The sequence below is a fragment of the Bufo gargarizans genome, chromosome 9 (genome assembly GCF_014858855.1).
Source record: "Bufo gargarizans isolate SCDJY-AF-19 chromosome 9, ASM1485885v1, whole genome shotgun sequence".
NCBI lineage: Eukaryota > Metazoa > Chordata > Amphibia > Anura > Bufonidae > Bufo > Bufo gargarizans.
The window spans coordinates 11,947,191-11,961,863 of record NC_058088.1 but is presented as its reverse complement, the minus strand read 5'-3'; the positions used below and the strand labels follow the sequence as shown (position 1 = coordinate 11,961,863).

At 45.4% G+C, this 14,673-nt stretch overlaps 1 protein-coding gene across 2 annotated transcripts in view; it reads left to right on the top strand.

Annotated features, from left to right (window-relative positions):
* Positions 1-14,673, top strand: part of VARS1 (valyl-tRNA synthetase 1) — a 44,742-nt gene that overhangs the window by 26,529 nt on the left and 3,540 nt on the right. For both annotated transcript variants that reach the window (XM_044268638.1, XM_044268639.1), the window contains exons 11-27: positions 4,397-4,505; positions 4,591-4,679; positions 4,761-4,851; positions 4,938-5,062; positions 5,161-5,264; positions 5,674-5,832; positions 5,915-6,005; positions 6,459-6,564; positions 6,724-6,794; positions 7,296-7,421; positions 8,165-8,269; positions 8,447-8,515; positions 8,614-8,692; positions 10,156-10,283; positions 12,165-12,320; positions 12,418-12,624; positions 13,417-13,528. In XM_044268638.1, coding sequence (XP_044124573.1) covers positions 4,397-4,505; positions 4,591-4,679; positions 4,761-4,851; positions 4,938-5,062; positions 5,161-5,264; positions 5,674-5,832; positions 5,915-6,005; positions 6,459-6,564; positions 6,724-6,794; positions 7,296-7,421; positions 8,165-8,269; positions 8,447-8,515; positions 8,614-8,692; positions 10,156-10,283; positions 12,165-12,320; positions 12,418-12,624; positions 13,417-13,528 — 1,927 coding nt within the window. The remainder of the gene's footprint in view (positions 1-4,396; positions 4,506-4,590; positions 4,680-4,760; positions 4,852-4,937; positions 5,063-5,160; positions 5,265-5,673; positions 5,833-5,914; positions 6,006-6,458; positions 6,565-6,723; positions 6,795-7,295; positions 7,422-8,164; positions 8,270-8,446; positions 8,516-8,613; positions 8,693-10,155; positions 10,284-12,164; positions 12,321-12,417; positions 12,625-13,416; positions 13,529-14,673) is intronic.

The window sequence follows — 14,673 nt, the reverse complement described above, 5'->3', positions numbered from 1 at the left end:
CGGCCCTCGCTCCTATTCATTTCTATAGGGCCGACGGAAATAGTCGAGCCAGCACTCAGCTATTTTCGGCGGCCCCATAGAAATTAATAGAGGACAGCTGCACATGCGCAGTGCGCCCTCCCCAACTTTCGGGGCTCCATTCTTGACATAGGTGCGTGTCCCAGAGGTGTGGCATCTGCACCTATCAGACAATGGGGGCATATCCTAGCGATATACCACCAATGTATTCCTTCACCTTCGTGACCAGGCTTAAAGGGAACCTGTCACCATGATTTTGTGCATAGAGCTGGGGACATGGGCTGCTAGATGGCCACTAGCACATCTGCAGTACCCAGGTCCCATAGCTCTCTGCACTTTTATTGTGTTAAAAAACAGTTTTGAGTGATATGCAAATGACCTGATATGAGTCCTGTAGCCGGAGATGAGTCAAGCGGAAAGGAGCCCAGCACTGCCCCGCGTCCTCCGAATCTCCTCCTTGCTGGCTGACGTCACAGAGCTGGAGCGCCGAAATCTCGCGATGCGCGAGCTAGCGCATGCGCAGTGTCGGCATCATGTTCATTTCCTGTACTGGCATCAGCACAGGGAACGAACTACGCATGCGCTAGCTCGCGCATCGGGAGATTTCGGCACCCCAGCTCTGTGACGTCAGCCAGCAAGGAGGAGATTTGGAGGACGCGGGGCAGTGCTGGGCTCCTTTCCGCTTGACTCATCTCCGGATACAGGACTCATATCAGGTCATTTGCATATCAATCAAAACGTTTTTTTAACACAATAAAAGCACACAGAGCTATGGGGACTGGGATTGCAGATGTGCTAGCGGCCATCTAGCAACCCATGTCCCCAGCTCTATGCGCAAAATCATGGTGACAGGTTCCCTTATGTGGTGATAACTTTGGAATGCTTTTATTTATCCAAGCCATTCTGAGATCGATTTCTCGTGACGTCTCGTATGTTAGGGGTAAATTTGGGTTGATGACTTTTACCTTTAAATTATAAAAAAATCTAAAATTTACAGAAAATGTGGGAAAAAATGTAATTTTCTAAATTTGAATTTCTACGTATTAAAGGCAGATAATGATCCCTTATTAGATAGTTTTTACTTAAGATTCCCTATATGTCTACCTTATGTTGGCATCATTTAAAAAATTACATTTTATTTTTTTAGGACGTTGGAAGGCTTAGAATTTAAGAAGCAATTTATCAAATTTTCTAAAAAATTTTCAGAACCAAATTTTTCAAGGACCAGTTCAGTTCTGAACTCACTTTGAGGTCCTTACATTATAGAAACCACCCATAATTGACCCCATTTTAGAAAGGACGCACCTCAAATTGCTCAAAACTGGTTTTACAAACTATGTTAGCCCTTTAGGTGTTCCACAAGAATTAAAGGAAAATGGAGGTGAAATTTTAAATTTTCAGTTTTTACGCAGATTTTTAATTTTAATCCAATTTTTCCTATAACATAGCAAGGGTTAGCAGCAAAATGAACCTTAATATTTATTACCCTGATTCTGCAGTTTACAGAAACGCCCCATATGTGGTCGTAACCTGCTGTATGGGCACACGACAGGGTTCAGAAGGAAAGGAGCGCCATATGATTTTTGGAGAGCAGATTTTGCTGGAATGGCTTTTGGGTATCGGTCATATTTGAAGGCCCACTACAGTAGAACCCCCCCCCCCCCATTTTGGAAACTACACCTCTCAAATAATTTTTTGAGGGGTTTACTGACCACTTTTACCTTAGAGGCGTTTCATAATATTTAGAAACACATGGCTGTGAAAATGAAAAGTTATATTTTTGTACAAGAAAGTCGCAGTGAGGAAGCTGGCAGCCGGTGAGCGCCCTTCACTCACTGCGCCTGCGCCAAATACTGAATGGCGCGAGATTTACGCTGCAGACAGGGCCAGAGGTAGGAGACCAACGATGTCTGCTCCTGTCAATCTAGTGTAGCAGGGCGTGGCCAGAGGTGGGAGAACGGAGCCTCTAGGAGCGGGGGGCAACGCCCCCCACTCCTAGAGTCTAATTAGCATATTACAAGAGTTTTCTTTTCTTAATAAAGGCTTCAGGCAGTGAGATGGCGCTAATATAGTTGTGTTCAGCTGACATTAGCACATCGCTCATGTCAGCCAGCTTAATACCTATTTTTCAGGTGACAGAAACCCTTTAAGGGCGATCTCCTTCTTTTTTTTTTTTTTTTTTTTTTTTTTTTGTTGATTGAGCTGTGTGGGGCAAATTTTTTGCGGGATGGGCTGTAGTTTTTAATGGTACCATTTTTGGGTACATATGACTTTTTGATAGCTTTTTATTTAATTTTATGTGAGGTGAAGTGGGCTAATATTGCAATTCTGCTAGTGTTTTTTTTATTTTTATAAGGTTCTCCATGTTGTATATTTGTTAAGATAATTTTATTCTGTGGGTTGATACGGTTATGACAACACCAAATTTATATTGTTTTATTTATGTTCTACCACTTTTATATCCTAAATTTTTTATTTTTTTTTTAACATTTCTTTTTTCGCATCGCCAAATCGAAGATCCATAACTTTTTTTATTTTTCCGTCAATGTAGTTGTGTGAGAGCTTGTTTTTTTGCAGGACGGGCTGTAATTTTTACTGGTACAATATTGGGGTCTATATGACCTTTTGAGCACTTTTTATTCCATTTTTGAAGAGGTGAAGCAGACAAAAATTGCATTTTTGTAAATGTTTTTTATTTTTATGGGTTTCTCCATGTGGTATATCTGATATGATTTTATTCTGTGGGTTGATACGGTTATGGCCACACCAAATTTGTATTGTGTTCTACCACTTTTTTTTTTATCATAAAATCACTTTTTATTAAACATTTTTTTTCTTGTTTTGCATTGCCAAAATCTAAGACCCATCATTTTTTTATTTTTCCGTCAACATAGTTATATAAGGGCTTATTTTTTGCGGTATGGACTGTAGTTTTTATTGATATCATTCTTGGTATGCATATGACTTTTTGATCAGTTTTTATTAATTTTTATTTTTTTTATTTTTTTTGAGGTGAGGCAAAAAAACAGCAAATCCGCCATAGTTTTTTTTATTTTTACAGCGTTTACCATGTGGGATTAGTACCATAATCATTTTATTGATCAGGTCATTACGGATGCAGCAATAGCAATTATGTGTAGTTTATTTATAATTTTTTTTGCATCTCTTATAAATTAGCGGACATGTGAAAAGGCTGTTTATTTTCTTTTTAATTGACATTTATTTTTTTACATTTTTTTTTCACACTTTTTATTTTATTTTTATTTTTATCTTGAAGATCCAGTGGGGCTGATGTCTGTATTATACTTTGCAATGCTCTTGCATTGCAAAGTATAGTACTATCAGGTTTTCTGATGGCAACACTGGACGCATTTGCAAAGCGTCCAGTTGCCATGACAACCATCGGGCTGTTGCCATCACAGCACAGCAGCCCGATGGTTGAGAGAGGGAGCCCCCCGCGGCATCTAAGGGGTTATAGCAGTGTCAGCATACAGCTGACACTCGCTGCTGATGGCGGAGGCTCAGAAACTGAGCCACTGCCATCACATTCAAGAGGACTGCAACGGGGCACAGATGGGGGCAGGGGACTGATATGGGGGCAGGGGACACAGGCATGCACAGTGGGAGCCACGGACTGGCACGTGCAGAGTAAGTTAAAGCCACTGCGAACAGATTGCGCAGAGAGGGAGACAGTAGCTATTTGGGGGCACAGATTGGGACAGGGGACACAGATGAGGGGCACATATTGGAGGCACAGATCAGCTAATGCCTGCAGATCCAAGCCTGAAACCGGCACTTTTACACTGCCGCGATCCTATTGGTTAGTCTGATAGACTAACCAATTGGAGCAATCGCTGACAAGGGACCACTCTGATTGGTCCCTTGTCGGCATTACTTAACTGAAGTTGTGAATGGGTTAATGTTTGTTCAAGTAAAGCTGGAAAAACTTCTTTGCATCTATAATGAAAAAATATATATTTTTGCAACCATCTTCATGAAAAATTTCGTACCGTTTTGTATCTTCAGATCCTGTGCATCTTGTGTTTCCATGGTTACAGACTACAAACATACTTTATGTAGTCACTTCCCAGAGCCATGTTTGCTTCTCTCTGTCCTTTACTTCTTGCTGACATTCGTTGTATAGGTTAGTAAGAATTTGGCTGCTGAGCCAAATTACACAGGGTTTGTTTGTAGTCTGTTACCATGGAGACACATGTCCGCCCGAGGACATAGCCTCTAAGTGTGGCCTAGGGGTCTGATTTATCAGGTCACAGTTGAGTATAGCGAATGGACAGTCAGCCTTGAATTTGGTCATCCCTTTTACTCACTGTTGGAAGGTTGGTCGATGGTTTTAACGTCAATGACGTTGGTATTGTAGGTAGACAAGAAGGAACTGACGGGTCGCACAGTGCTGCCGGTGCCTGGATACAAGGAGGGCGTGGAATTTGGGGTGTTGGTTTCCTTTGCTTATAAAATACAAGATACAGGTGAGATCCTATGACCTTTCTTGTTCCCTCTGTGTCTGTTGTTGACCCCCACCCCATTTACTTTCTGATATGGATGTCCTTCTAGGTGAGGAGGTTGTAGTGGCCACCACTCGTGTTGAGACCATGCTGGGGGACACGGCCGTGGCTGTCCATCCTCAGGACGAGCGCTACAAGGTAAGCAAGCAGTTCTTCTTTAGGTGACGTGTTTTGGTTCGTACCTCAGAAGATATTTACTCCTGTCTTTCATGATTCCAGCACTTGAGGGGAAAGTCTGTGGTCCACCCATTCTCCTCTCGACTCCTTCCCATTGTCTTTGATGAGTTTGTGGATATGAGTTTTGGGACCGGTAAGTGTGAGCATGACTAGTCTTTGCCGTATGGAACCAGCTCTCGTCTCCTCCTCATCTTCTCCATCTCTCCCCCACCATTTCAGGGGCGGTGAAGATCACCCCGGCTCACGACCAGACCGATTACGAGGTTGGGATGAGACATTCGCTCGAGTTTGTGAACATCATGGATGACAACGGACTCCTGATTAACGTCCCACAACCTTTCTTGGTGAGGAGCAGAGCGGTGATATTTTATCGTTTTGTGAAGGCCTCATCATGTTTTTTTTTTCCGTCCTCCAACACTTTGAATTTTCTTTCCTGTTCTAGGGAATGAAGCGTTTTGAGGCCCGGAAAGCCGTCTTGCAAGCTTTGAAAGATAAGGGATTATTCAAGGAAATAAAGGACAATCCCATGGTGGTCCCAGTCTGCAGGTAATGACCTCATGAAGTCATTGCTCACTTTTTGCAGTATTAGAAGCATTCTATTAACATGGATCGAATGGTGCTCGGAGGTGGGACATGTAATTTGGGTTAGATTCCATCTGCAGTGTGAGGGCACAAGACGTTTCAGGAAACTTCGCCATTCTTGTCTATAGGCTATGTGTGGTATAGCAGTTCAGCTACAGTACCAGCTCGTAGACAATAGTGGTGCTTTGTTTTGTTTTTTGAGGGGGTTAAAAAATAAATAAATTCCCAATCTTATACAATCACTTGAAAGTTAAAGTACTGCTCGAGGGCTGCTTGCAGCCTTGTGTAAATCACAGATTGATTTCACGTTGAGTTCCACCAGATGGCATACTCCGCTCTGCTACATCTGTGATAAGGCTCTTTCTTTCTCCAGTCGATCTAAGGACATTGTAGAGCCGCTCCTCAAGCCTCAGTGGTACGTGCGCTGCGATGAGATGGGCAAGAAAGCCGCGGACGCCGTCCGTGATGGACACCTGTCAATCAAACCCGAGTTCCACACTAAAACCTGGTTTAATTGGATGGATAATATCAGGTGATTATCACGCTGTATGGATGTGAGCGCTGCTGTCGGCATTGAATACTTACTACTTCTCATGTTGAATTTCGTTTTGCAGGGATTGGTGCATTTCCCGGCAGCTCTGGTGGGGTCACCGTATCCCGGCCTACTTTGTTACTATTAATGACCCGTCTGTGCCACCTGGAGAGGTGAGAGGGTTCGGATGACTGCAGTTTCTTGTGCCTGTGTGACCAGCTTAGAGGGGGTTTTCTGACACTCGAGACCCCCACTGATTAGCTGTTAGAGAAGGTACCAGCGCTCGCGGCCTTCTCGCAGCTCGCCAAGCACAGCACCGTACATTGTATAGTGGCCGTGCTTGGTATCGCAGCTCAGCCATATTCAGTTGAATGGGATTGAGCTGCACCGTGGCCATCTGACTGATGAATGTGATGTCACTAGCCTAGGGACAGCTGTGAGAAGGCGCAGTAGCATTTTTGCCTTCTAAAACAGCTGGTCGGGGGGGTCCCCGGTGTCAAAACGCCACTGATCAGGTACTGATGACCTATCCAGCCTTGGAAAACCCCTTTCAACAAACATAAGGCAACAATTGACAGTATCGATGCATTTATCATACGTATTGACCATGCAGTTTGCTTGTACAGGATACAGACGGCAAATATTGGATTAGCGGGCGATCGGAGGAGGAGGTGAGATCCAAGGCCGCCAAAGCTTTTAACGTTGCCCCTGAAAAGGTGTCGCTGAGGCAGGGTAAGTACTTTGGTAGTAGGAACTAACTTCCAAAGATTAGACTTGTTCCTGACTGACCTTATATTGTGGTTCTTAGTACATCCGTAAAACATGAATTGTACAGAGTCCCTCGCTGTGTTGTCCTCACTTTGAATTCTACATCTCTGTGTTGTGTTGCAGATGAAGACGTACTTGACACCTGGTTTTCCTCTGGGATTTTCCCATTCTCCATCTTTGGCTGGCCCAATGAGGTTAGGATCCCTAAAGACTGAAGCTTAGTATTTACGGGGGTATTTCCGCCCCAACTTTCTGATTTATCCAGTGTGGGTGCGGCCTCTATGACCGTCGCCAGTTCTGAGACTGAGGGAACCAAGGCTGCTTTTCTTCTGCACAATGGATGTCCTGGTCACCTACTGGACAGGGAATTGTGATACAGACTCAAACAAGCCAGTGGGGCCATGTTGCATGTTCCTGCCCTAGTGGTTGGCCTGGTGGTCGCTGTGACGGGAAACACGTTAGGACTTTGCCCTCCTTTCTAAGAATTGGTGTGGTCCTGGCAGTAGGACCTCCAGCAAATCAGTAGCTGATGGCATATCATAGCTGTGGTATGAAGATCCCCTTAAGTTGGATCTTCTAGTGGCCACCAGGTTCCCACCTGTCCATAAGCGGCAGTGTATGCATGGTGTCCTGTTTATTGTACTTGTTTCCTCACTATATTGGATAATAAAACGCATTCTATTGATTTCCCTTAGTCTGAGGACCTAAAGGTTTTCTACCCCGGCACTCTCCTGGAGACTGGACATGACATCTTGTTCTTCTGGGTGGCCCGAATGGTGATGCTAGGTCTTACGCTGACCGAGAAGCTGCCCTTCAAAGAGGTGAGGTACCACGTGTGCTTATCTCGTAGACTTGTACGTTTATCCACGTAGGAAAACCTCTCAGAATAAAGCCGGACATACACATGAGATAAGTGTTGGCCGAACGCTCATGACAACGGTTCCCTGATACACATGTCTGTCTGGCCAAGTATGCATGTGTTGTGAATGGGAGAGGAGAGAAAGCCGCTGCCAGACATCATTAGTGTCGGATCGGATATTTTTAAATCCAACATGCCTGACTGTTCTCTTCCCCCGGCATCTTCCATCCGGTGGCGAGTGGTCAGGCCCACCTTACGCATTAGATGGTTTGTTACCCTCACAAAATTGGATGACATACATCTAATACAGTAGTCAGCACACCAGCTCTTGTGAAACTACTACTCCCGACATGCTCCGCTCACTTCTATGAGAGTTCCAAGAAAAACCAAGCAAATATGCATTCTAGGAATTGTAATTTCACCACAGGTAGAGTAGTGAACGTTGCGGATCCCTGCTTTTATAGATAAGTTCAGTTACCCGGCTATCACCTCAGTGTTCCCTAATTATTTGTCTTCTAGTTTAAACTATAAGATCATTGGAAGCAAATGCCTATAGGCATAAGCTTCAGAGAGTTCAGCTCTGAAGCTTACAGAATTATGAATGCAGCTGTGACTATAATGCAGGGTGTAACTGGAGGTCAGAACTATATAAATAAGGTATTTACATAGTACTCATGTCACCTTCATCCTCTTGTCCTCCCTCAGGTGTACCTCCATGCTATAGTGCGTGATGCTCATGGCCGCAAGATGAGTAAATCCTTGGGCAATGTCATTGACCCCCTGGACGTGATCAAAGGTATTACCCTGGAGGTAAGGAGATCACGTGGAAGGGGAAGTGCTGAGGTGGGATGTCAAATCAAGAAGTCATCATAATTGTATGTGTTTGTCTCCTTAAAGGGGCTTCCACTTCATTACAAGTGATGGCCTATCCTCAACATCTGATCGGCGGCGTTTCAGCCCCTTTAACCCTTCTGTCTACTTTCCCAGGGTCTTCACACCCAACTTCTTGACAGTAACCTGGATCCTGCTGAGATGGAAAGAGCCAAGGAAGGACAGGTGAGTCCAGATCCCTGCTCAGCGCGGAGTCCCATCCATCACCATACCAGGTCGGCTGATGGACCATGTAATAAAACGGTCTGTCCTTTACTCCTTAGAAAGCGGATTATCCTGGTGGGATCCCCGAGTGTGGAACAGATGCCCTGAGATTTGCTTTGTGCGCGTATACCAGTCAGGGTAGGTTTACAGTTCTGTGGTTGGCCTTAAGGGCTCATGCACACGACAGTATTTTGCGTTCAGTATACTGGACGTTTTTTGAGCTCAGTATACGGAACATATACTGAACCATTCATTTCAATGGTTCAGCAAAAAATACTGAAGTGTCTCAGTGTGCATTCCGTTTCAGTATTTCAGTATTTCCGTGCCGTGAAAAGATAGAACATGTCCTATTCTTGTCCGCAAATCACGGTGCTTGGCTCCATTCAAGTCAATGGGTCCGCAAAAAAAACGGAACACGTACGGAAATGCATCCGAATGTCCTCCGTATCTGTTCCGTTTTTACTGAACCATCTATTGAAATTGTTATGCTCAGCCCAATTTTTTCTATGTAATTACTGTATACTGTATATGGCATACGGAAAAACGGAAAGGAAACGGAAGCACAACGGAAACAAAAAACGGAACAACGGATCCATAAAAAACGGACCGCAAAACACTGAAAAAGCAATACTGTCGTGTGCATGAGGCCTAAAGGGAATGTCCAGCTTTTAGCGTCTTCTTGTTTATGGTGCGAAATTCAGTGCTGACTAGCTTCTTAAAACATCTTTATAACAATCAGAGCTCCTTATTTCTGATGAGCGCTCCAGATCCCCTGCAGAGTCCTAGTTAAAGAGGTTTCTTGGACCCAGTGGAGATTCATCAATCCACATTAATTAATCCTAACCGGCCTGCAGAAGAAAGTGTCCACTATACTTACCTTCTCGACGTTGTGTGGATCGAACTTCTCTCCTGAAATCCTATATCCACCAACATCTCGTTCTTCAGTTTGAATACCCGTTTTCCGATCTGGTCTATGGATAGGCAAGTCACTTGTGCAGCCCAGAATTGATGGGGGGGGTGTATGGGGCCACGACTATCGTCTCCCTGGTGCATGTGCAGGTTAGGTGGATTCAGGAGTTTGCATGTGTGCTATGAAGACAAATGGTTCTTACCCCGTCGACAGCATGTAGTTTACACTGGGGTGTGGAAATGACATGCCGTCCATAGATCAGAAACCAAGTGTTCTGACTGAAGGATGTGATGTCGGCAGATGTAGAATTTCGGAGCACAGGTGTGTCGTGTGGCAGATCCGTGCAACTTCGAGACAGTAAGTATATTGGAAACTTTCTTTTGCAGCCAAGTTAGGATTAATGAAGGTGGAATGATGAGACCTTGAAAATCCCTTTAAAAAATAGCATTCAGGCTTTCTGCCGTCACCACTAGAGGGAGGTCATGAGCTTACTGCATGCTGTGTTATTGTCCAAACAGCAGGCAGCGAGCTCCCCCTAGTGGTAGCAGGCAGCCCACACATTTTTGCCCAGACAGTAGATAGGAAGCTCGGTATCCGAAAAGGAGATTCAGATAGTTTTAGGATATGGTAAGACGTGTTGGTAGTTTATAATAAGAAATCAATTATTTTACCTCGTATTAATTATTTTCAGGCCGAGATATTAACCTCGATGTCAACAGGATCCTCGGTTACCGTCATTTCTGCAACAAACTCTGGAATGCAACCAAGTTCGCCATGCGGGGCCTGGGAGATAACTATGTCCCTCCTCCATCTTCACTGGTGAGTGGTGGGAGAGGGAGGTTTCCAGGGTCACGTTGGTTTAGTTAGTTGGGTAGACAGTAGTGCACAGCGAGGTCATGGCTGGTATCGCGCTCCGTGTGAGTGATCCTCCTTTCTGGATTTGCAGGAGAGCACGACATTGTCATGATTAGTGATGAGCGAACCGGTGTTTCAAGTTCGGCCATAAGTTATGGTCCGTGTTAGCGGAATCCATAACGGAATTCTTAGATAACCCGAACTTTGTACGCGGAACTTGAAACACAAGTTTGCTCATCCCTAATCATGATTTATAATGCTGTGTGCTTCTGTGTGACCTACCTTCTACAGTGTTTCCCCGAAAATAAGACCTAGCCCTATTTTGCAGAGTTTTGGGAGTAGGGCTTAAATATAAGCCCTACTCCAAAAATAAGCCCTAGATTAATTTTATATTTATGGATTCAGGAGCGATCACTAATGGCTCCTGAGCTGCCAGGGCGGGCTAGCAGGACATCAGCGCTCTCCCAGCTGATCAGAGGCGGGCAGGAGTTACGGTACAGCAGCGCAGGCTGCCAACACTTAGCCTTCAGTGAAGCCGCCAGCCCGCGCATACGTCGCGGCTGGCGGCTTCACTCATTGCAAAAGTATGCCGGCAGCGGTGCTTCCATCTACGGTACCGAACGGGTACATCGCTGGACCGCTTCTCTACCCTGTACTGCCGCCAGCCGCACGTTCTAACTTACCCCTACCGTAGCTGAATGAGGCAGCAGGAGGATGTCCTTCTCCTCTCTGCTGCCTTGAGCTGGGGGTGCTGATTGGTGGTGAGCGCGTCCTGCTCCCTCCCCCAATCAGCACCCTGTCATCTCTCGCGCCGGATCTCCCTGGTAACGTACCGTACACATTGCTGCCTAGGGGCTCAGGGGCAGTGTACGTACGGTACCAGAAAGAAGTGTGGCATTGCCTGCCAGAGTACTGTACCGGTATCATACCGTAGTACTGTGCCACCCACTGTGATTATACTGTATTTGAATGAATCTCTATTTATTTTATTTTTTGTCCAAGCATTAATGTGTGATTGTTGTTCATGGACCCAAAATAAGCCCTACCCCTTTTTTCGGAGAAAAATAATAATATAAGACCCTGTCTTATTTTTGGAGAAACACGGTACAGGATGATACTGACCGCTTTATGTCCCCGTGATCCTGTAGAAGTAAGGTCAAGCAGAGGCAAACAGCATTATAAATCATGATGATGCTGCAAGTCCAGAACGGAGGACAGCGCTCGCGCATGGAGTGAGATTCCTGCAATAGCCTCGCTCGTGTGAAACAGCCCTTCGAGTCATGATCAGTTTACTCTAGGAGACCTAAATCCACCATTCTTGATGAGAATTTTTTATTTTTTTTTATCGTATAATTTTTATTTAACTTTTTTTTTTAAATGTATACAAACAATAGGGACAACAGCATCCCACATAATACTGTATCCATAAAGAACAAGGCATGTGCCCCAGAATTCCCACCCAACCCCTAGTGAAGAGGCGGTTATCAGGATCCCACCTCCACTTCCTCCCACCAACTAAAGCCAGCGATACAGATCCAACGCACCCAAATCTAAAAGAGTGCAATATCCCATGAGAGCCCCCCACCCACTTATCATAACACTCTTTCCCTATAAAACACAGTAGTGATGTTGAGCAGGTAGTCTGACCAGGACTTGATGAGAATTTCTAATGTTGTTAAAGGCGACACACTCACTCTCACTCGAGATTCCCTTGAAGGCAGTCGTGTAGGCCGCCATTATGGTTTATGACCTTGTACGTGCAACAGAATTGCTTCAAGTGCCGGCGACTCAAGTGAAGCCTAACATTCATGGGTGTCTTGCCCTCTAATCCGTGTCATGTTTCAGCCCACTGGACAGGAGAGTCTGGTGGATCTCTGGATTCTGAGTCGTCTCAGTTTAGCGGTGGATCTTTGCGACACTGGCTTCCGGAATTACGACTTTCCGGGGATCACCACAGCCGTGTACAACTTCTGGTTGTATGACCTGTGTGACGTCTACCTGGTAAGGACCTACAGTTCATGGATATGACCTTTCCACCATCATTGTCTTTTTTCCATCTTCTTTTCACTGTCCTTCATGTTGGTTTCTTCTTCTTCAGGAATGTCTGAAGCCTGTGTTCTCCGGCACAGATGAAATCGCCATTGCCGTAGCCAGGAACATGCTCTACACGTGCCTGGACGCTGGCCTCCGACTCCTCTCACCCTTCATGCCGTTCCTCACAGAGGAGCTTTATCAGCGACTCCCCCGACGGTCCTCTGAGAAGTTCCCCAGTATAGCCGTCACTCCTTATCCTGATGCTACAGAGGTGACCGCCTCTATAATACCGTATTTATCTCTAGATTTAGGAGCAGGACCGTTGTGTCGTCATGTAGAGGGGGGTGTGCAGCATCTCAGGCAGGATGAGCAATATTTTTAGGGAGAGGTATGTAAAATGGCTCTCCTCCAGAAGAAAGAAAGCAGTCTTTCTACTGCCACCTATAGGTAGGGGGAAAAAAACGTTCCTCTAGTGCCACCGATGGGTAGCTACAAAGTAAGTTACATCCAACCCAATAAAGAGCCCCGAGACATCTACAGGGACATTAATGATCTTAACATCAACTCTGCTACATCTGTACGATGAATTGCGTTTGTAAAGTTCCCCTGGTCTCGGCCATTAAAGGGCATCTGTCATTTGAGTATATTAAAACATAATTTTTCTCAGCACTGCCGGCGCGTATGAACATAGGACCAACACAGGTAGATGGGTACAAAACTGCTGACAGATGCCCTTTTTAAAGAGCCTTGCAATATGCACAGGGACATTAATGATGTGAACATCCACTCTGCTACATCTGTATGATGTACTGCATATAGAAAGAATGACAGCTACACTTTAATTAAATGCAATACCAGGCACCACCACTAGTAAAAGTACCGCCTGGGGTGCGCTGGAGCGCTGCGGTCCCTTCAAACAGATGATTGTGGGGGTGCTTGGGAGTCCATCCATCTGCTGATGAGGACTTATTGTAAGGATGGGACCGTCCTAAGCCTGTGTGGAGTGGATCCTGTCAGAACTGTCTGTGTAGGGTTGCACTCACCGTCGTTTCTGTCCTCCTAGTTCCGTTGGCGAGACGAGGAAATAGAGAAGAATATGGATCTGGCTTTACTGATCGTGAAATCCATCCGGTCTCTGCGGGCCGATTATAATCTCACCAAGACCAAGGCTGACTGTGAGTAGGCCCCGGTGGATCGGAGACCGCTCCTGCCTCTGTGTGGCGTTCCTTTTTGCGACTCTTCCAGCTCTGTCGTAGGAATCGGGCCAGTGGTCTATGAACCCCCTTCGCTGCTGCCTATTTAGGGTCTTTGATGATGGTTCCTTTATGCTGCTGCTGTATAAATCTGTATGTTGTGAGCACCCCCTAGTGGTGGCAGCAGGCTGTACAAGGGGATTTTAGAGTTGGGATCAGATTAAAACTGGGCTCTGAGCTTTAGGAAAAAAGTGTTTTTTTTCTGGAATAGTTTAGAAAATAAGTACATTTTAATAGTGATGGGCGGACATGTCCTCCTGCCAGTCCTACACGTGAGATACTTCTACAGATCAGCCGAGCATGCGTGTTCACTGCCGTAGGAGGAGGGTATAGTGCTGCCACCCGTTTCTGACAGTGCTCACCTCTCAGGATGGCAAATGATTGGGCATGTTGACATCCTTCCATGTATGCCTTCTCCAACAGCAGCCAGGCTGCCACCTTAACCTTTTCATTGCCTAGCAGTAATATGGAATGCATCATGGCATTAAAGAGGACTCGTCCCCTCTCCTGACAGGTCTGTCTTAGTAACTGCTCCATTTAATAACAATTCTGGAGAAACTGTTCCTCTGTCTCCCTGATGGGCCAGTCTTCTGTTATTCCTACTAGAAGTTATGAATGAATTGCTAGCAGTTTGCAGTGAAGGTCCAGAGGGGGGTTACCAGTTGGGGGGGGTGTCCCTGCGCAGGCTGACACTGACAGCACCGATTAAATAGTGTCAGACTGGTAACCCCCCTCTGGACCTTCACTGCAAACTGCTAGCAAGTCATTCATAACTAGAAGGAATAATAAAGGAATCATAAGAATAGATGCTCCAGAATTGATATCCCGTGGGGGAGGCCAGTGGTCACTAAAGCAGACATGTCAGGGGAGGTGGCGGGTGTTCTTTAAACGTATCATTGTATGTAGCATCAAGGCGTGGTCTTTGTACAGAGTCTGGACTTTGCGCTAGCCTATACCTATATACAGTCTGTCACTAGTGTTTTAACCATAAAGGTTGGTTGCCTATTAACCCTTTAGTGCCATAAAGTGATAAAATTCTTTCCGCATTATCTCACGTTGATCAGGGC